We start from the raw sequence: 22,302 nt of genomic DNA, 5'->3' as shown, positions 1-22,302 counted from the left end.
TCATACTCGACTTTCTAAACCCATTTGCCCAGCTTAGAGAAGGCGCCAATCTCCTTTGGCAAATTAGCAGATTGTTTAACATTCACACAGATTCTAGCATACACTAGACGCATCTTCGCAGAGGTCACTGGGTCAACTGAAAGGAGCTCACCAAAGCATCCAACAATCCCAACAAAGATTTCTTCACCCTAGAACTCCATAGGAAAATTTGGTAGCCGCACCCAAATAGGGGCCTCATTACATTCCCATTCCTTTGGGTTAAAGCCTAGTTCCCATTTCTTGAGAGCCAACGATGATTTGCCTAACATCCAGGGACCACCCGCTAAGAAAGATCGAAGGTCCTCCTCACAGGCAAAGGAGAAGGAGAAAAAACCATTAGACATGGCAACCACATCAATTTGACCCTTTCCCTTCCATTTACGAGACACCGAATCCCTAACAGCTTCAATATTAGGTCGAGGGCCAATAAACTTGCCAACCAGGACAGGGGCCAGATTAGCCATATTCTTTTCCACGATACAATCTGGAATAGAAATTGAACAAGAGCCAAACTTCAGGTCCACTTTATGGGGAAGAGGCGCAATAGCCTTGCATTTGAGGTTTGACCCAAATAAAGTAGACCATTTTCTGTTGCAGTCTAGAGATCCCGGTTTCCTAAGATTCTCCACAAACTTTCTGGGACCCTCCCCACCACAAGGTAAAACAGTAAAGTCAGTTTTTTCTTTTGTTGGTACCGGCAAGGTGTCCCCATCCCAAAACCCGTTGAGACTGCCATCAGAAGCTTTAGGTTTTGTTTCTCCCATGGATTACATCACGTGGGAGCCTCCGAAACCTTCATCACCCAATCTTCCCGCTCCTGCTCCTGCTCCATTCGAATTCAAACCAGTCACTCCAGTTGTTCCCCGCCATTCCCACCTCTCTAGCTGCTTACATTAATAAAATATAATAACTTTATTTTTTATATTTCAAGTTTTTGTTCTTTTCTTGAGTTGCTTCCTATTTTAAATTTCTATTACTGTTCTCCAACAATTAGTGATAGATGTATTTACAAGTGATCATACCTACTAGCAATAATTAATTAATCGCAAATTACGTCCCACATTTCATTTGAATTACTTACAATTGTTGGCACATAATAAAAGTTCTAACTAATATTTTTACTACACCAATAATAGGAGCTAAATTTTTTTAAAAATTATGGATTTGCTCCTCCTTATCTCAGTCGGTGGTTTCCAAGAACACTCTCCCTCTTCACCAGGGTTTAATTCTAAGACTTTATAAGTTTCATTTGGCTTCAACCTTACCTAGTGGGGCCCGTATGACCTCCTCTGGTCCTCTGTTTTCAAGTAGCTTCTTTATAGTGGTTATGTAAGAGGTCCAGGCCTATCTTGCTTTAATCAATCATAACTAAACCAATAATAGGAACTATATGTTTATATCAATAATTATTACCATTTTACATAAATTCATTATAATTTTTTAGCTTAGTAATAACTAAAAAATCTTTAATTCACTCATTCTAATCCACATTTATATTTATGTTTGTAAAAATAAATGTTATTTTTAGATTATTGGCATTTTACAAGTCGTATAGAATATTGCTCATATTTTGTATCCCTTTTTACTCACCACCATTCATTCTTTCTAATTATGTAGAGTGTAAACTTCCATAAGACATTATCTTGTTGTAAAACATCAAAACAAGAAAATTGACATGTATTATTCAAAAAATATGTATAACCTATCTAAATGTATTACACTTCAAAAAATTAATTCATCTTGGAAACAACTATGTTGTATCTTCAACATTAATTATACATGGTTAAATAGGTATTATTGTTTCAACTTCATTTGCAATGTCTGCTTCATAAGGTAAAGTTTTATAGTTTACATTCATTGCGTAATAGTTTTCATATGTATTTCAATTTTTATAGGAATAATTTACTATCCCGCAGAAATGAATTATTTGATTGAAAATGCAATCAAGATGATCGGTGATGGAAACCTAAAGTTGCAACCACATTTGCAAGTATTAAGTATGGCAAGTTTGGGGATGACCATCGATCAACAAATTGATTTTAAAATAGACCTCTCTATTGGATTTCACAAGCAAAAGGATACACTTAGAAAAAAAATACAATGATTCCATAAAGTCAATACAAATCCCTAAGGGATCTACACTTCTACCCATCAAATATAGTTGCCATATTATTCGCAATTCAAGGTGAGCCACAATGTTTGATTGATTTTCTAACAATTGTCGATCAATTTTGTGTAAATTAGCAAATTCTTGGACCCACTATGTAAAACTTGTTGCAATTTTAGCCCTCCAAAATAGTTTATATACACAAGGACATGAGATTTTAAGCTCACAAAGATTTTAAAAATTATAAAGAAAGTGACAAATGATACAAGGTTAACACTTGACTTGAATTAGTTAGATATTTTTTCACATTTTTTTAGAAAATCCTAATCTAGAGTTGGGTTAACGAATAATAGATGTGTAGGAAGATATAAAACTGAATTAATGGAGTTCTCTTATAAATATCTCAAATACTTCATCAATAAATGTAAACACAGATATCCAAACATAGACATGTTTTTTAAAACATAAAACACCACAATCAAAATATGTGATTTCAACATATAAAATCACAAAATTTGACATCAACCTAGATAAAATGGAGCGAAAAGGATCTTTTTTATATCATGTGTCATGTGAGATGTGTCTATCTTAAAACCACGCATGATCTGAGTCCATCCTTAATTACTTTCCACACCTTGACATAAACAACATTTCTGTCGGTTTATTTATAGCTTGTTCTTAACCAAGTTACAAATGCCCCTTTGAAAAATGTTCACTTTTACATTCAAGAAAATTAGGAAATCCCTGTCAAACTTTTTGATACCAGTTTTATACCTAAACAAGATCTTAACACACAAATTTATGATCTTTCCTTTTAAATATTAAAATGTTAGAAAATGCGCAGTTTGCATTGATACAAAGAAATAGCGGTCATGGGTTTTGCTAATTTGAAAGTTAGGAACCCCTGGCCAGACAATCTGAGTGTGGCGATGGAAATTCACGAGATACATGATGTGAAGGCGGCTGAAAAAATATATTGCAATCTGTGTGGGGGAGCTTGACACCTTCTGATTATAGTCTTTGAATAAATACTGTAGTATTAATCTAGTGTCTGAACGTTAGGTTTGAAAACAACAACGCGGGAAGAACAAGGGAAGTCAAAGCCTTATATGCCCAATTCTCGTCAACAAGAAGAAGTTCAGGTTGGAAGATTGAAATTCTACTTTGTCTGCTATTGTAGTGCGTGATTGTCTGCTATTGTAGTGCGTGATTTTCTATTTATAAGGTGCTCGTCTTAAACCTTGTATTCATCCTCGAACGCTTTGTCTGGCCGATCATTGTTTGACATCCCAGAAATCAGACACAATTATTTGATTGATTCCTTAATTTCTATCAGTCAATCAATGGCCGTATTTCCATTGCCCCAGCTTGAAGATAATGCTGTATTATTACCCAGTTCCCAAACTAACTCAACGCAGCCTCAGCTATGTGACGTATGGAGAGATATACAAGGTGCCCATAATTGGAATGGTTTGCTTGATCCCATGGTGCCCAATTTGAAAGCTGAAGCTCTCAGATATGGGAATTTGGCACAGCTTTGTTACGACGCATTTGATGGCAAAAGCTACTCCAAAAACTACGGCACATGTTATCACAGTAAAAGAGATCTGTTCAATAAGATGGGCATGTCTGAAAGTGGCTACCAAGTCACTAAATATGTTTACGCCAATACTAATCTGTTAAATCAAGTTTTTGGTGAGAAACCAAAAGACCAAGGTGTTTGGTTGGGTTTTATTGCAGTTTGCACGGATCCAAATGAGATAAGAAGGCTTGGACGACGAGACATAGTGATTGCATGGAGAGGAACTCAGACTGCTGAAGAATGGATAGAAGACCTGAGAGATATTCTTGTACCTACAAGATTATCCTATAGATGCAAGAGGACAGGCAAAAACCAAGAGCATCATTTCGCGGATGGAGTACTAATTGAGAGAGGATTCCTGAGCTGCTATACTTCAACTGTCCGTCACCGTCAAGGCGCTGCAGGAGCCACTGTGAACATCAGCACCAGAGATTTGGTAGTCTCAGAGATAGAACGATTGATTCAAGTTTATGAAAAAGAGATGGACAATTTAAGCATAACATTTACGGGACACAGCTTAGGAGCTGCTCTTGCAACCTTGAGCGCTTATGATATCAAACAAATGCTTTGCACCAAGCATAATTTTCATCAAATTCCCGTCACCGTCTTCGCTTTTGCCTCTCCCCGGGTGGGAAATCTTGCGTTTGCTAAACGGGTGGAGGAGATTGGAGTGAAAGTGCTGAGGTTTGTGAACAAGCGTGACGTGGTTCCCAAAGTGCCCGGAGTTTGTATGAACGAGAACGTGGGATGCCTCAGCAAATTGCTGCATTGGCTTCCGTGGACATACTTTCATGTTGGCTTCGAGCTTCCTTTACACAACAATTCTCCATTCATTCAGCACACCCATAATCTTGCCTACTTTCATAATTTAGAGCTTTACTTGCATTTACTGGACGGGTATGTTGGAAGTAAGCAGCCGTTTTCTTGGAGTGGAAGAGATCATGCTCTGGTTAATAAGAGCTGTGATTTATTGCGCGAGAAATATGAAATTCCTCCAAAATGGTGGCAGGAACAGAACAAGGGCCTCGTTAAAGGTCCAGATGGCAAATGGACGCAGCCATCAGAAGAGGAATAATTCATGTCTCACTCAACTCCAGATGACATCAACGTCCAACGTTCTGCGCCGCAATGTCACCACAACTGTGTTGGTTATTGAATTATTCTTTTTATCTGGATGTATATATTTAACATGTTGTCACATTCATTATTGAATTAATTTAACTTCAAAGCTTAACCTTTAGCGTGAAATGAAATCAACTATGCAGGAGTTCATAGCTGTGGATGATACAAATTAGCTTTTGATTGTCATAGAAAACAATCACGTGTCATCAGTAATCTGATAGATAATAAAAGTACGCGTAAATCAGTATTGATTTTAATTATGAACATTGCTATTAAACAAGAGATAATACGCCTCAGCTCTGTTGTAGCCCAAAATACCTTCATACAAAATTTGTAAAAATAGTCAACAAGGGTAAGTTCTCAAATCTTTCTCTAATCCTCAGAATTAGTGACAATATGAATGTTCTAGTGCTATCTAAATCTACCGAGAACTTTAGTTGAGGATTGCATGTATGCATGCCATACTATCTATAATTATGAGATTACCAAATATTTGGTTTCTAGGTATATAGCTCTACACTAGCACATTTTATTGTCGCTCAATTGCACCCATACTTTAAGATTATACAAGTATACATCCAACACATTATAATTCTAAAACAATGATTGTCTAGGGATGTGACAATTATTGTGGAGGCTACTATGGTAATGCCGCAACTTCCCCATGATGGGGAGGCATTGCATTTAATTTATGAGAGCTTGAAGAAGACATAAGGGACTACAAAGAATCAAGTTAGCTTTCTTGATAAGGAACTAAATTGTGATGGTGAAAATATTGAGCTTCCTTCTTTACCAATCAATCTTATCAACTATCAACAAAATATAAAGGATGCATTTTTTATTCTTGATTTCATTTTTTGATTAAATCGTGAATGACAAGTGTATGATTTTAAGTTAGGAGCTTTACATGAGCTCAATACCAAATCCTTGAAATCAATTATGTATAATCCAAGGAAACTATAATACAATATCAAATAGCCAATTTTATTGGACAATAATTTCTTAAGTACTCTTTCTTTCTTATATATTTAATCATTTATTAAAATGCCACTTTTTGCCTAGTATTTTTGCAATCAGCCTACATACGAAATTTCATGGACTTGCTAAAGATGACCATAGATTCGGTTTGGACACATGCAATCTCCAAAATCTACTAATACTTTTTAGTTTTTTGGACTCGTTCCTTAGACAACAACATACAATGATAATATTGCACAATTATGAGTAACCCTTTCGGCTTACCAAATTTCTCATAGATAGATTGTTATCCATAGAATTTTTTCAATAACTTAGCAATATTACTCAATATGTATGGAGTTTTTAAAAAGGAAACGTTCTTTATTTTAGATCCACTTCTATTTGGATGGGAGTACAATAAAAAAAATGGGAAGCAAATCTTGAACCTCCTAAGATTCAAGTTAACGTAATTCAACCTAGAGATCATAGAGGACTTTTGGAAATAGGACCCTAAAAGTTTCAATTCTAGTAGGATAAAAAATTTAAGAACGAATCAGATTTTTATACATAAAAGTTAGCCTAAAATAGAAATAAGCTAGTGTTTGAGTAGCAAACTGTAGGATGTATATAAATAAAACAATGATCTATTCACTATCCTCCTCCCCTTTAAATATTACATACTATAATGTCTATTTTTTGTGCAAAATGAGTATCAAGCTCCACTTGAAGGAAGAACCATAAAAGTAAAGGTTGGACTAAGAAATAAATCATTTACCTTATTGGAAGTACAATTAAAAAATACACAAGATGTATATGAGTATTTTAAAACGTCGCTATTTATAAAACTTATGGGATAGTATCAAACTATCAGAATGCCTCATGGAATTTAGATTTCACCTTTGAAGGACTCATAGAGCGATTCGAACAAATTTGTGAGACACGAGAGCTACTATCCAACAACAACTCAAACTGCGCAAAATTTAGACGAGAACAACGCTCATGAGTAGCGGATTGCACCTAGTATTCAAAAACATTCCTGAAACTAAGCACAATCATACATGAACTGAACATAACGTCCAAAGTGGGTCCAAAGTGAGTGTGAAATTGTATTTGTAAGCAATCGACTACACTACACTATCAAGTGATCCATGCCCATCAATCAATTGGAATTAACTTCCTAGAAGTTGCATTCAAGATTTATGAGTAATATTTCACTTAGCTTTCCTGACCTAATAGATCAAGCAAAAACACCTTGTTTAGATGTACACAATGTCTAGGCCTATGACGTTCAATTAAAAAAACCAACATTAAATGAGTTCCATGCAAATTATGTTTCAAAACTATATATAAAATATGCAATATTCTAATAGCATTAAATCCTCTATTAACAATGAGTATTTGTAGCTACAATTGCTAGATTACATAGATAAATTATTATTGCATATATATTAATTTTTTATAAAAATATCCAAATACACTATAATATACACACTACAAAACACTAATAGAGTAGAAATATTCCTTGCAGCCATATGATGGCATCTCATACCCTATCATATTCTAGACACAGAGACTTACATATGAAGAGAAATAAAACTGCATAAAAAGATTCAATAACTATGTATACCTAGCTCGTGGTAAACCTGTCCACAATCTTCACATTAGCCAAATAGAATTCCTTAACAGCCATATTCTATGATTACATCCTATGGCACTAAAAAATGGAGCCTCATAGCACCCAAAAACTAATTTAAAAAACACCCAAAAAATAGAGTCATTCAGATGGCAATATAAAAGCATGTAAATGCACTAATCTTCCATTGAGATTGAAGGATAATTGCTTCCCTTTGCCTGACTATAACCTCTCCTACACCTAAACCAAGAATTCATCCTCAATTTCCTCCTTATGAGATAGGATATCAGTAGAAAATATAGTTAGGCAGTCTTATTCTAGACTTGCTTGTAATCCATTAGAGTGACACCTTTCTTTCTAACAAACATACTGAATGATACAACATGAACTAGAAAATATGATGTTTTTTTACTAAATGATACAATATGTTACAAATATGGAGACAAACATATCAAAATAAAGTACTCATGAAATAAGTTCACTAACAACATATATGTTGCTTTCTAATCAACAAAATATCACCAAATACCTCAATATGAAAACTCTTCTATAAAATGCATGCAAAATATTTGTCTTAATGACAATTCTCTAAAATTGGGGAAAATTATAAAAAAAGAGTTGCTACATCTGAGGTGGTATCTTACATAGGTATTAGAGCTAGCGGTCTTGCCAACCTGTTGGGAGACTACCATCTATTAAAGTTTCTTGAGTTGCATGACATTTTGGAAAACATTCAAACTTGGTATATTATTGCATCTAAAGAAAATTAGATTGTGGGTCACTTATCAAAATATTTCAGTGATTTGATGAAGTGTATTCAACCTAGGAAATTATAGAAAGAAAAGTGGAAATTTGGCTCTTAATGATTGGAATAAAGTTGGAGTCTCCAATTTCTAGATAATTTTCTTATCAAGCTGATGTAATTGGAATTATGTTTGTCTAAGGTAGAACAATTATATTGCAGGATGTTGAATTGGTCCAACGGAAGCTTATGGAACATCCTCATGAGGATTAAGACTTGAAGTTGCCTCTTGTCTCAATGAGTTCTTAAGAATTACAATTCATATAACACTATATAATAATGATATAATGATGATGATTTTATAGATTATTATTAAAGAATTTCATGGGTTGTGTGGTACCAGAAGCCACTCTTTTGATAAGAGGGCTCAAAGTTTAAAAGTTATGGATAAGGTGAGATCATTTTTTCATTTTTATTGATCTCAAGTGCAATAATTTAATTATTTGAATGTTCCAATGATTCTTTACCAAAATAAAAAAACATCATGCATAAAATGTTAAGGCATCCATGTTAACTATTTTTTGCTTGATTTCAAATGAAGATGATGATATCTCTAAGAAGTTACAATTTTAATTTTTGGCCATTTTTAGAAAGGAACAAGATGTCTCACATATAGCTCATAGGTTCTCATAAAAATTAGTAGAGTAAAAAATTGAGAAGCTTAAAAACTAGCTGACAAAATAGGAAGTGATTTCTTTTGGTTTACAACATACAAGATCCCACAAAAATAGATAGGAGTAAAAAGAGAAGTGATGTTTCACATGTCAAGAGGCTTGGACACTCAATCACATATGTGGTCCAATTGATAAATAAAATTAAATAGTACATTATAAATTGAAGCTAAGAATATTGCAGACATATTAGCTTGTTGTTATTGAACCGTTCACGAAGTAGGAAAAGAAAGAAAGGGCAAAGGAACTCAAGTAGGTGATTTAAGATCTTGAATAAATCCAAGAAGACTTTAGCTTCAAGTAGAGTCCTAATTTGACATGTTCAAATTTTGGACGTTAGGATGGTTGGTTTGAATTAGAAAGTGGTAATAACTTTTAAGTTTATTGATAGCCCATTGTTTGTTATGAGTGCTAATTTGACTTTCTAAAATCCACTCTTTGAGTTGGATGATGAGGTGACATCTAGTTGTTGATGAAACCAATGGGATGTGGGATTAAGGTGTTGTTTGTGGTCCTATGAGGTGGAGCCAATTGAATTGTCTATTGACCCACCCAAAATCATTGAGTCTTTACTTCTTGTAATGGACTATTATAGATTGAATTATCATGGGTTGACAGTTGAACTTGTCGGTTTATGACAAGAAAGGGAGTACTATTGCACGGTCTATATTTGTTGGGGTGCATACCGTTTTGATTGAATATATAAGTATCATCAAGTGTACTCTTAATGTGGCCCACATAAAATTACTATAGCACAACATCAACATGGTTAATTCACTATTTGGGTTGGTATCTATGCACAAGATGGAATAAGCATATGTCAAGATGTTGTAGAGCTAAAAAGAGATAATACTTGAATAAATTCCACATTATTAAAACTTTCTCACCATGTCAAACCATAAGTAATTTCAATGCCAAATACTAGGTGTGATTCTAATGTATTAATAAAGAACCAAAAATATATATAAATCTCATGCCTCAAACAAAAGCCTTAGACTTATAATATAATCAAGTAACGTATTTAGAACTTCACAAACTCTTGCCAAGGCATTAAAAATATTCCATATGCTCAAATTAAATATTAAATCTTTTTATTCATCATTAGACTTTATGAATCGATTCATTCATATTGAAAGTATATCATTACCAGAGGCAATATAATGCGCATGGAATAAATAGAGAAAAAACCAGTATTAATCTCCAACCTGCAAATTTGTCTCTTAAAAGGACTTCATAAATTTATCAAACTTACTTTCAACCCCCCTATGAAATCTCTAATAAACCATTCAAAATCTGAGATCGTCAATACAATGCAACCGCGAATGCTAATTGAAACTGCTTCAAGAATGAAACTAGGTTTTCATCCAATTCCTCCAAACTTGAGGGTTTCCATACTAGGGCTTCTCAACTAAAATCTAAAATCTTTTCGAGCTATACTAGAGAAAGAATAAACTAAGCATACCCAATAGAGACTCAAAGTGTCTTTTTATAACTCGCCAAGGGAGCTTCTAGAAACCCTTTTAAAATTCTCTTACCTTTTAATATTTGTCTTTTTAAAATGGGAAATAATAAATAGAACCTTTTAATTAACGTCTTTTTTATAACCTTATTAGATAATTAAATTAAGTTGTTATTAAATTTATGTAATTTTGACAACTTAAATTTTTATTATTTAATTAAATTTAAGGTCCAAATAAAGGGGACATTACACAAATAAATCTTATAGAAGGGATAAGTGTAATGTCCGCATTTTCATGTTATGTAGCTTTGTAGTTGGCTCTAATATTATGGGTGTGTATCGACCATATTAGAGTATTTTTTATGTTACCAACAAGATTGGATGGCCTAAAGGACTTAGAGGGTAGTTTTTGAGGTTATTTTAGACTTTTGGTGTGCTCTCCAATATTCTTGGAGAGAGAATCTATCTATAATAAGTGTCTCGATTATGTTTGGTTATCATCACTCCTATGTAGCCAATTTTAATTTTAATGCATTTAAACCAGTTTTACAACTCGGGTGTAATGTTGACCTATATTTAATTAAATTTATAGAGGTTGTATTGATTTAATTAAAACAATTTAGTGGGCATATTGGTATAATATCTTGTTGGAGAGAGAATGGAAAGTTTTAAAGGTTGGATTTGCCTAACCTTGTACCTAAGGTGCCCAAAATAATTAAATACTTAAATAAAGCACTTTTGGGGGTTATAAGGATTAATTAGTCAATAGGCTACACTTGCAAGAAAGCTTGCATATGGTGAGCTTGACGTTTTTGTCTCACACTCAAAAATTGGTTATTATGTCTTCTTTTTGTTTCTAGACATCTGAAACAACCAACTGTTCCTGTTGATGTTTCAAAGAAGCAATTGTTCTTATCAATGTTTCAAACAAGCAATATTAAAATAATTTTTGGGCAATGTGGGCAAACTGCATAGTATCGGGTGTGAAAACAAACCAACTCACCAGCCTCTCACTTCTCACATCTACTCTCTTTTAAAATGAGACAAATCTTGTCTCGCTAATAGAATCATTGTTCCTCATCTAATCAGCATGAACATAATGCACCCTAGACATGGTTTGTTAGTTGTTTGATCATGAAACATTTTTGAGCTATGTACATGCATTTATGTTCTCAATTACAATCAATCCTTTCAAAAGATATTTGCATTAATGCATTCGTACTACTTTCACCACCTCGATATTATATGAATATTCATTCTATCAACATTTGAAAGAAAGCAGCAACAAGGGTTTAAACAAAGCTAAGAAGAGCGGGAGAAGCAGGCAGTTTGTTGGGAGAAGTGTGATTTTGAAACATTTGAAGTTGGCACAGCCCGGGTAGGGGATGGATCTGAGAACGAGCAGGGTGATGTGACACAGGATTCGAGTGGACAATAGGGGAAGGAAGAACCCAGATATTGTGACCTGACTAAAAACATTCAGGAGGACTCGGGTGGTAAGAGTCGGTATGATAACGAGAGACACAGGGTGTATCACTAGGGGAAGGATGAGGAAAAGACAAATCAGGAGACCTCCCCTTCATCATATCTTACACCAAAACCAATAGTTCATCCTCAAATTTCTCCTTATGGGATAGGATATCATTAGAAAATATAGTTAGGCAGTCTGATTCTAGACTTGCTTGTAATCCATTAGAGAGACACCTTTTTTTTTAACAAACATACCGAATGATACAATATGTTAAAAAATGATAATCTTTTTTAGTAGATGGTACAATATGTTACAATTATGGACACAAACATATCAAACTATAGTACTCATGAATGAAATTCATCAAGCAACATATATGTTGCATTGTTTTCAACAAACTATCACCAAATACCTCAATATGAAATCTCTTCCATAGAATGCGTGCAAACTATTTGTCTTAATGATAATTCTCTAAAATTGGGGAAAAATTACAAAAAAATGTTGCTACAACTGATGTGGTTTCCTACACAGGTATTAGAGGTAGTGGTCTTGCCAACCTGTTGGGAGACTAGCATCTATTAAACTTTCTTGAGTTGCATGACATTTTGGAAAACATTTAAACTTGGTAAATTATTGCATCTAAAGAAAATTAGATTGTCAGCCATTTATCAAAATATTTCAATGATTAAATGAAGTGTATTCGGCCTAGGCAATTATAGACAGAAAAGGAAGTGAAAAATTGGCTCTTAATGATTGGAATAGAATTGGAGTTTGTGCAATTTATAGATAATTTTCTTATTAAGCTGCTATAATTGGAATTATGTTTTTCTAAGGTAGAACAGTTATATTGCAGGATGTTGAATTGGTCCAACAGAAGCTTATGGAACATCCTCGTGAGGATTAAAACTTGAAGTTACCTCTTGTCTCAGTAAATTCTTAAGAATTATAGGTCATATAACACTATATAATAATGATTTTATAGATTATTATTAAAATATTTCATGGGTTGGGTGGTACTAAAAGCCCTTCTTTTGATAAGAGGGCTCAAAGTTTAAAATTTATGGACAAGGTGAGATCATTCGTTATTTTTATTGATCTCGAGTGTAATAATTTAATTCTCCGAATGTTCCAATGATTATTTACCAAAATAAAAAAATATCATGCATAAAATGTTAAGGCATCCATGTTAATTATTTTTTGCTTGATTTTAAATGAAGATGATGAATCTCTAAGTGGGTAAAATTTCAAATTTTGGCCATTTTTAGAAAGGAACAAGATGTCTCACATATAGCTTGTGAGTTCTCATAAAAATTAGTAGAGTAGAGAATTGAGAAGCTTAAAAACTAGTTCACTAAAAAGGAAATAATTTATTTTGGTTTACAGGATAGAAGATTCACCAAAAAATAGATAGTAAAAAAAATAGAAGTGATGTTTCACATGTCAAGACGCTTGGACACTCAATCAAATATGTGGTCCAATCAATAAATAAAATTAAATATTACATTATAAATTGAAGCTAAGAATATTGCAGTAGTTGATGAATTTTATTTTGACCAAGGGATTGTTCTAACTTGTGAGCCTAAACTATGTAAAGAGTATGACATTAAGGTGCTGATTTGGAGGACCAATTAGAAAATTCTTTCCAAGATGCTAGTTTTGAGACACATAGTCTGAAGAATTTGTTGAAGGTCGGTGAGGATATAATTGTGGTACCCTTATTCTATTTTGATGACACTCACAAGATCATGGAAGTCCTCTATTTGAAGGACCTAATTTAGAGAAGACATTTGGGGATGGAAGGTAAATTTAATCTTGCAAATTTATGAGTGGTAAAAGAAGCTTTACAGTCCATCAAATATGGTTAGGATTACTTTTAGAGAGATATGAAATCATAAAAATTACTGAAGCTTTTGCTAATTCATTGAAAATTAAATAAGATGAAGTTAATAAGCTCACCTTGGACCTTAAGGATAGTAAGGAGGCCTTGGAGAATACACAAATGATTCCTCTAGAAGCAAAATATTAGCTTGTTGTTACTGAATAGTTCACGGAGTAGGAAAAGAAAGAAAGGGAAAAGGAACTCAAGTAGGTGATTGAAGATCTTGAATAAATCCAAGAAGACTTTAGCTTCAAGTAGAGTCCTAATTTGAAATGTTCAAATTTTGGACGTTAGGATGGTTGGTTTGAATTAGAGAGTGGTAATAACTGTTAAGTTTATTGATAGCCCATTGTTTGTTATGAGTGCTAATTTGACTTTCAATAATCTACTCTTTGAGTTGGATGATGAGGTGACTTCTAGTTGTTGATGACACCAATGGGATGTGGGATTAAGGTGTTGTGTGTGGTCCTATGAGGTGGAGACAATTGAGTTGTCTATTGACCCACCCAAGATCATTGAGTCTTTACTTCTTGTAAACGACTATTATAGATTGAATTATCATGGGTTGACAACTGAACTTATCAGTTTACGACAAGAAAGGGAGTACTATTGCACGGTCTATATTTGCTGGGGTGCATACCATTTTGATTGAATATATAAGTATCATCAAGTGTACTCTTAATGTGGCCCACATAAAATTACTATAGCACAACATCAACATGGTGAATTCACTATTTGGGTTGGTATCTATGCACAAGATGTTGTAGAACTAAAAAGAGATAATACTTGAATAAATTCTACACTATTAAAACTTTCTCACCATGTCAAACCATAAGTAATTGAAGATAATAATATTGCAGTAGTTGATGAATTTTATTCTTACCAAGGGATTCTTCTAACTTGTGAGTGTAAACTATGTAAAGAGTATGACATTAAGGTGGCTGATTTGGAGGACCAATTAGAAAATTCTTTTCAAGATGCTCGTTTTGAACACATAGTCTGAAGAATTAGTTGAAGGTCATTGAGGATATAATTGTAGTTTCCTTATTCTATTTTGATGACACTCACAAGATCATGGAAGTCCTCTATTAGAAGGACCTAATTTAGAGAAGACATAGGGAGATGGATGGTAAATTTAATCTTGCAAATTTATGAGTGGTAAAAGAAGCTTTAGGGTCAATCAAATATGGTTGCAATTACTTTTAGATAGAGATGAAATCATAAAAATTACTGAAGTTTTTGCTAATCCATTGAAAGTAAAATAAGATGAAGTTAATAAGATAACCTTGGAGCTTACGGATATTAAGGAGGCCTTGGAGAATACACAAACCATGCTTCTAGAAGCCAAAAATTAGCTTGTTGTTACTGAACAATTCACAAAGTAAGAAAACAAAGAAAGGGCAAAGAAACTCAAGTAGGTGATTAAAGAGCTTGAATAAATCCAAGAAGACTTTAGCTTCAACTAGAGTCCTAATTTGACATGTTCAGATTTTGGACGTTAGGATGGCTAGTCTGAATTAGAAAGTGGTAATAACTTTTCAGTTTATTGATAGCCCATTGTTTGTAATGTGTTCTAATTTGACTTTTAATAATCCACTCTTTTTGTTGGATGATGAGGTGACATTCAATTGTTGATGACACCAATGGGATGTGGGATTAAGGTGTGGTGTGTGCCTATGAGGTGGAACCAATCGAATTGCCTATTGACCCACCCAAGATCATTGAATGTTTACTTCTTGTAATGTACTATTATAGCTTAAATCATCATGGGTTGACAGTTGAACTTGTGGGTTTACCACAAGAAAGGGAGTACTATTGCACAGTCTATATTTGATGGGGTGCATACCATTGTGATTTAATATACAAGCATCATCAAGTGTACTCTTAATGGGGCCCACATAAAATCATTGTAGCACAACATCAACATGGTGAATTCACTATTTGGGTTGGTATCTATGCACAAGATGGAATAAGAATACCTCAAGAAGTTGTAGAACTAAAAAGAGATAATACTTGATTAAATTCCACATTCTTAAAACTTTCTCACCATGTCAAACCATAGGTAATTCCAATGCCAAACATTAGGTGTGATTCTAATGTATTTATAAACCACCAAAAGATTAAAGAAATCTCATGCCTCAAATAAAAGCCTTAGACTTATAATATAATCAAGTCACGTATTTAGAACTTCACAAACTCTTGCCAAGGCATTAACAATATTCCATATGCTCAAATTAAATATTAAAGCGTTTTAGTCATCTTTGGACTTTATGAATCAATTCATTCATATTGAATGTATATCATTACCAAAGGAAATATAATGCTCACAAAATACATAGAGAAAAAAAAAAGTATTAATCACCTACCAGAAAATTTGTCTCTTAAAAGGACTTGATAAATTTATCACACTTATCTACAACCCCACTATGAAATGTCTAACAAACCTTTGAAAATGTGATCAATATAATGCAACCATGGAGCCATGAGAGAGATAGACATAATGACCCATCCTCTAAAAAAAGAAAATAGGGGTTATCATAAAGCTTTCAAGGCTAAAAACATCCACCCCATGGGGATTTGGAAGGATCCCCAAACCCAAAGTGTTGGGTTTTAACCTGGGTACCTAAACCAAGAAAGAAAAACCCAAACAGAAAGTCTAAGGAAAACAGCCATCTCAAACCTCTCCAAGCATCTACTCACAAGAAGATAGGCAAGACTCACCTCCACCTCAATAGGAGTTGGGATTGTTAGGATAACCGGTGAACAAATGAGAGGGGGGGGGTGAATCAATTGTTAACAAATTATAACTTTTAGCCCACAATACAACCTTAAAAAAGTCAAGTACCAATAAAGAACAGACATATGTCGGTAGGAACGGATACTAGTAAACAATACAACTTAACAATTAACCATATAGAGCAAATATGAAAAAATGAGAAATGGAGGGAACAGCACAAGCAGAGGGAAATTTGAATTCTGGAAATGGAGGGAATAGCGAGGTTGGGTCCTCTGGTTCTACTGCCTCTGCAGCTCAAGGACAAGTGATGGATGATGAGGATGGGAGACCAGATGGGGACCCACGGCATCGAGACCCTCCTTTGGACCGCAAAAAGATGAAAGATTCTCCAAAATCGGGTCCCGAGGGTGTGAAAGCTGACTTAGAAAAGACTACAGAGGTGAAGGCTCTCAAACCCTAGATTATTCTTTTTGCAAATAAACCAACTGGAAAATTGTCCTTCCCCTTTGTGGAAGACATCTCTGATAGATAAACGGGTAGATTAGCTATTGTTGTTCCAAATTTGGTTATTGATCATAGCATTTCTTTAATGGCCTTCTCTCTGTTGGGAAAGTTTGTTGGACCACGACCCAATATTGGGGATGTTAGATCATTTGTTAAGAGAAAATGGAGGCTGAAAGGACAGGTTGATGTTTTAGCCCTATCAAGGGGTTTTTTTGTTTTTTCCTTTTCTTGTCAGGAAGATATGGAAGCAACATTAAGCGGTGGACCTTGGACGTTTGGTAAATCTTCCCTATCCATGAGAAAATGGTCTCCTAATATGGAACTCAACGATTCCTTCTTTGAATCTGCTCTGATCTGGGTAAGGTTGTCAGGCTTGCCGCTTGAATTATGGGTTGAGGACGTTTTCTCAGGAATAGCGAACTCCTTTGGGGAGCTTGTTGTGATAGATCCAACGACTGCAGCTCGAAAGAGACTGGTTTATGTGCGCATTTGTGTCAATATTTCGCAAAAGATGGATCTTCCTAGCTCTATTGATATAAATTCCAAACTTGGTTTATGGGAATAGACAATAGAGTTTGAGTCCCTCCCCTTTGTGTGCTTTTCCTGTAAGAAAGATGGACACTGGGATAAGGCTTGCCCTAGCAACCCCAAAAAACCTATGAAGGTTAACAATCCCCATAAACACATATGGAAAGAAAAGAATAATATTAAGGTAGATAGTAGAGTGAAAGGAGGAAGTGGAATTCATGGTAACATAAAAGACTTATCAAAAGGTGATAGAAATGCTAACCCTCTTAAGGCTCCCCTTTTGAAGGAAGATAAAAATAATGAAATCAGTGGATTTGAGATCAAATCAGTGAATATTTTTTAGGTCCTACAGACTCAGGAGGATGAGAATGTAATCATTGAAGAGATTCTTGAAGAAGGTGAGATTGAGGATGCAACTGAAGCTCAACATGAGGCCCTTCAATTTTCAGCGATAAAAAGAGATAAACAGAGCCCAAATGATTTGGAAGGACATGAAGTTAATTATGGAAGGAAGAACAAGTTCAGATTGCCTAAGGTTAATCTAAATGCATTACTCCAGAATGTTGGAGTTGACATGCCCACTTCATCCCAGAAAAGAGGAGAACTGTGGAATAACATGCAAGCTGATCTCAGAGATGAACCTGAGGAAGAAATAATAGGGAATGGAAAAAAGAAGGTGGGATGCCCTAATGGGGTGAAAACTAGGACCAGATCCAAGGCAAATATTGGTCTATCCAAATCTCCGCAGGGACATAAATCCATGAAATGGCATAGGGACTAGGAGAGTAAGCAAAACATAGCTGATGGAAGGCAGAAAACTATACAGGAATCCTTCCCCTAGGTTTCCAAATGAAGGTAATCTCATGGAACATTCCAGACCTAAATGGTCTCAATAAACAGGATATATTATGGAATCTCATTAGAGACCATAAGTCGGATATTATCCTTGTGCAAAAAACCAAAATGAGTAAGGAGAAAGTTGAGAATTTAAATTTCTTTAAAAATGGAGGGGTCTGTGGTAGTAGCTCGAATGGGGCCTCTGGTGGGGTGGCTATTTTTGGAACAAGAAAACTATTTTAGGAGATATGATTGATGAATATGATAATATCATATCTATGAAAGTTAAAAGCATCTCTTAAGGAAAGGAATGGGTAGTCACAAATATCTACGCCCCTAATTCCAAAGCTACTAGGAGTAAATTTTGGGATAAAATCCAGCAAAAAAGAAGATCTTTCCCTAAGGACAGTTGGCTGTTGATGGGAGATTTCAATACTCCTTTGCAAGGAACTGAAAAATTTGGAGGAACTCAAGCCCAACTAGATAGCAGATCTGATTTGATGGACTTCATCAATGTCAATGCTCTTATTGATATTGATCTCACTGGAGCTTCTTACACCTGGTCTAATCGCAGGGACAGAGAAGACCTCATTTAGGTAAGGCTTGACAGATCCCTTATTACTTATGATTGGATACTTTCTCATAGATGCTCCTTATCATTTGTCAATAGAATTGGCTCGGATCATTATCCCATTTCCTTTGTTGCTGAGTCCATTAAGAGTAAACAGTGCTTCCCTTTCTGGTTTCAGAAAATGTGGATCTCTCACCCCTCTCTGGAAAAATCCATTGCCAATTGGTGGAATATTGATGTGGATAGAACAGCCATGTACAAAGTTGCTAAAAAACTTAGAAACGTCAAAGATAACATTAAGATCTAGAACAAGAAGGTCTTTGGTGATATTTTTCAATCAAAAAAAAAAGTTGAAGGAGGAATTAGAACATATCTAAAACTCAATACAAAAAGATGGCTGTAAAAAGTATCCCAAGGCTAAGGAAGATGAATATATTATTCAAACTTCACAATATTATTTCTAGGGAGGAAATCTATTGGAGACAGAGATCCAGGGCTATTTGGGTGAAAGTTGGGGATAGAAATACTAATTTTTTCACATGACTTCTATGAAACATAAAGTTGTGAATAGAATTTCCAGATTAATTGCTGAGGACAAAATTATTCTTAAGGAGGATGATATTAGGGATGAAGCTGTTAGTTTCTTTTCTCAACTCCTCACCAGTAGCAAGGAGATTGATTCTGCTAAGCAACAGGATCTGGTTGACATCATCCCCAAGATTATTGATCCTAACCAGAATAAGGCCCTTTTTGTTATCTCCTCTGCTGAGGAAATTAAAAAAATGGTCTTGTCCTTTCAGGGGGATAAGGCTCCGGGATCTGATGACTTCCCCATGTTTTCGCTACTTCAGCAAGAGTTGTTGTCCTTTTCTATTAACAAAGATTTTGATGATGTGTTCCTCTCGAAGAGTAATCCTAGAGGCGACTTCACGGTTGCCTCATCCTATAAAAACACATTTACCCAAATCAGCAACCCAATATGGGGTAAAGTTTGGAATAGAATTCTTATCCCTAAAGTCAACATGTTCTTTTGGCTTGCTACTCACAATAGGATTCTTACTATTGATAACTTGGCCCGAAGAGGTTTTATGTTCCCCAACAGGTGTGAGCTATGTCATAAAGAGGAAGAATTAGTTGATCATCTGTTCATCCATTGCTCCTTCTCTTGGGAAATCTAGAGTAAGTTTTGGGTGAATTGGAAAGTTGATTGGGTTATGCACAACAATCTCAAGGAAATTATTTGGCAATGGATCTTTCCCACCAAATTTCCTCTTATCAAGAACCTTTGGTCCTTAATCCTTCCCATGACTTGTTGGGGCATCTAGAAAGAGAGAAATAACAGAATATTTAGGGAAGCTAAGTGCACTTCTCAAGGGGTCTTTGAAAAAGTTTGCAGGGCTATAAAAGAAAACATAAATATTCCTCACAGGAACAACAAACAATGGTTTTTTGCTGATATGAATGATATTGAAAAAGGCATCCTTATTTAATGGAATTTAATCCACAAAGTCTACAGATATGACAATAAGACAAGGAGAGAAAATATTATTTGGAGATTTCTTTATCATGATTGGGTCAAGGTGAATTTTGATGGAGCTGCTAAAGGCAACCATGGGAAGTCCAGTGGGGGAGGAGTCATCAGAAATGCTCAAGGTGTTTGCATTGCTGCTATTGTTTCTCCTTTTGGAGTCCAAAATAATCATGTGGCTGAAGCTCGAGCTATGCTAAAAAGCCTCCAGCTTGCTCAGGGATTCAATTTTTAAAAAAATTGGTTGGAAGGGGACTCCCTCAATATCATTCAGGCTCTTAAAGGTACTAGTTCTTCCTCTTGGAATATTACTAATACTATTGAAAGTGCTAAAAAGTTATTAAATGACTATGTTAGTATTCTCATAACTCATACTCTAAGGGAAGGCAATAAGGTTGCAGACCTTTTAGCTAATGAAGGGGTCAATTTAGAGGTGGATGCTAAATATATCAGAGAGGCCCAATGTAAAAGGGATGTTAGGGAGCAATTATTATTTGATCACATCAATGGTTCAAGTTAAAATCATGATCACTTTTTGGGGTCCAGAATCCAAAGACAGAGATTGGGGGCAAGCGAACTGTCAGTTAATGATTGTTTTTAGGCATCATTTTTATGATCATTTGTGTGACGGGGATTATAATAATAAGTGTTGGATCTCTGCGGCCATTATTATTTACTTCTTTAAAATCACACATGGTACTCTGTTCTGCGATCCCAGTATTTTGCTCAATAGCCTGTGTTTAAGTCTTGGCCTGCAATTTGTGAGATATACTATTAGAGACTTCAACCTGCTGTTCAACATGAGAGGTAACCTAAACCGGAATGAGTCCTCTAGTTGCGAGAACTGGAAAAGTGAGCAGAAAGTGTGGAGGAGGCTCCATAGACATGGATTCACCAACTATATGGAAAAGCTGCATGGTAGCAGAAAATCAGTGTCTCAAGGCTTTGCTAAGGGTTGGAACAGCAACAGAGTCACTTTGTTTGGGGAGACCTGGAAGATTGATGAGGATTTGGTTGCGGAGGTCACGAGACTTCAAAAGGAGGGCACAAAGTTCTATAGAGACTGAAAGTTTGCTGCTGAAGCGATTAAAAACTTCCCAAAAACTGAGGATGAGAAAGCTCGGCTTGCCAAGCAAGACAATGTTTCTTACTACCTCCCCCAGCAGGTAAAGTCTTTTTGGCAGAAAATGCTAAGGGTTTTTATGGAATTCCTGACTGTTGATGGTAGATTTACTAAAGTCTACAATTATCATTTTGCATTTCTCAATCATTTCTGCCATGGGGTTAAGATTTCTTTGCCCTTTTATTTAGCATCATCCCTGAATGAGAGCTTGGCTGACCATGCCAAAAAGCCCAAATCTTACCCCATAGCCCATTAGAGGCTTATTTTTCTCATTTACGAACACCTAAAGAAAAAAGATAGTGTTAGAAAGGATGATAACCCGGTAACAAATGCGCATATTTCTGAGAGTTGTAATGACTCTGAGTCTGAAGATGATTTGTCGAATGCCCCTACCCATAAAAAAGGGAGAGTTGACATTGATAATGTGGACACAGAGGTGAATGATGGTATGGAGGAACAGGAGAAGGAGGCTGAGATTGAAGTGGAGAGTGAGAAGGAAGAGTATGCTGGAGAAGAGGAGGAAAGGAAAAAAGATGCCAATATTGAAAACCCTGATTCTAACCCTATGGGTTCAGATAGCAGGAATTTTACCCAGAACTCCATGGAGGAATCCAACCCTAAATCCATGAGCTCTAAGCAGGAAAGGGATACGGCGAAAACTATCTTGAATGCCGCTCAAAATTACACGCTAGAGTCTTTCAATTTTTAGAAGTGGGTTATTGAAAATATTACCAGCATTCAGAGCAAACAGA

At 35.2% G+C, this 22,302-nt stretch overlaps 1 protein-coding gene across 1 annotated transcript; it reads left to right on the top strand.

The window, feature by feature from the left end:
- Positions 1-3,489: 3,489 nt before the first annotated feature.
- On the top strand, positions 3,490-4,803 carry LOC131079661 (phospholipase A1-Igamma1, chloroplastic-like). Its single transcript, XM_058017669.2, has one exon. The coding sequence runs from the start codon at positions 3,490-3,492 to the stop codon at positions 4,801-4,803; it is 1,314 nt and encodes a 437-aa protein (XP_057873652.2).
- The last annotated feature ends 17,499 nt before the right edge of the window (positions 4,804-22,302 follow it).

Source organism: Cryptomeria japonica, unplaced genomic scaffold (assembly GCF_030272615.1).
Source record: "Cryptomeria japonica unplaced genomic scaffold, Sugi_1.0 HiC_scaffold_28, whole genome shotgun sequence".
Classification (NCBI taxonomy): domain Eukaryota; kingdom Viridiplantae; phylum Streptophyta; class Pinopsida; order Cupressales; family Cupressaceae; genus Cryptomeria; species Cryptomeria japonica.
The sequence above is the reverse complement of the archived record's forward strand: the minus strand, read 5'-3'. Positions and strand labels throughout refer to the sequence as shown.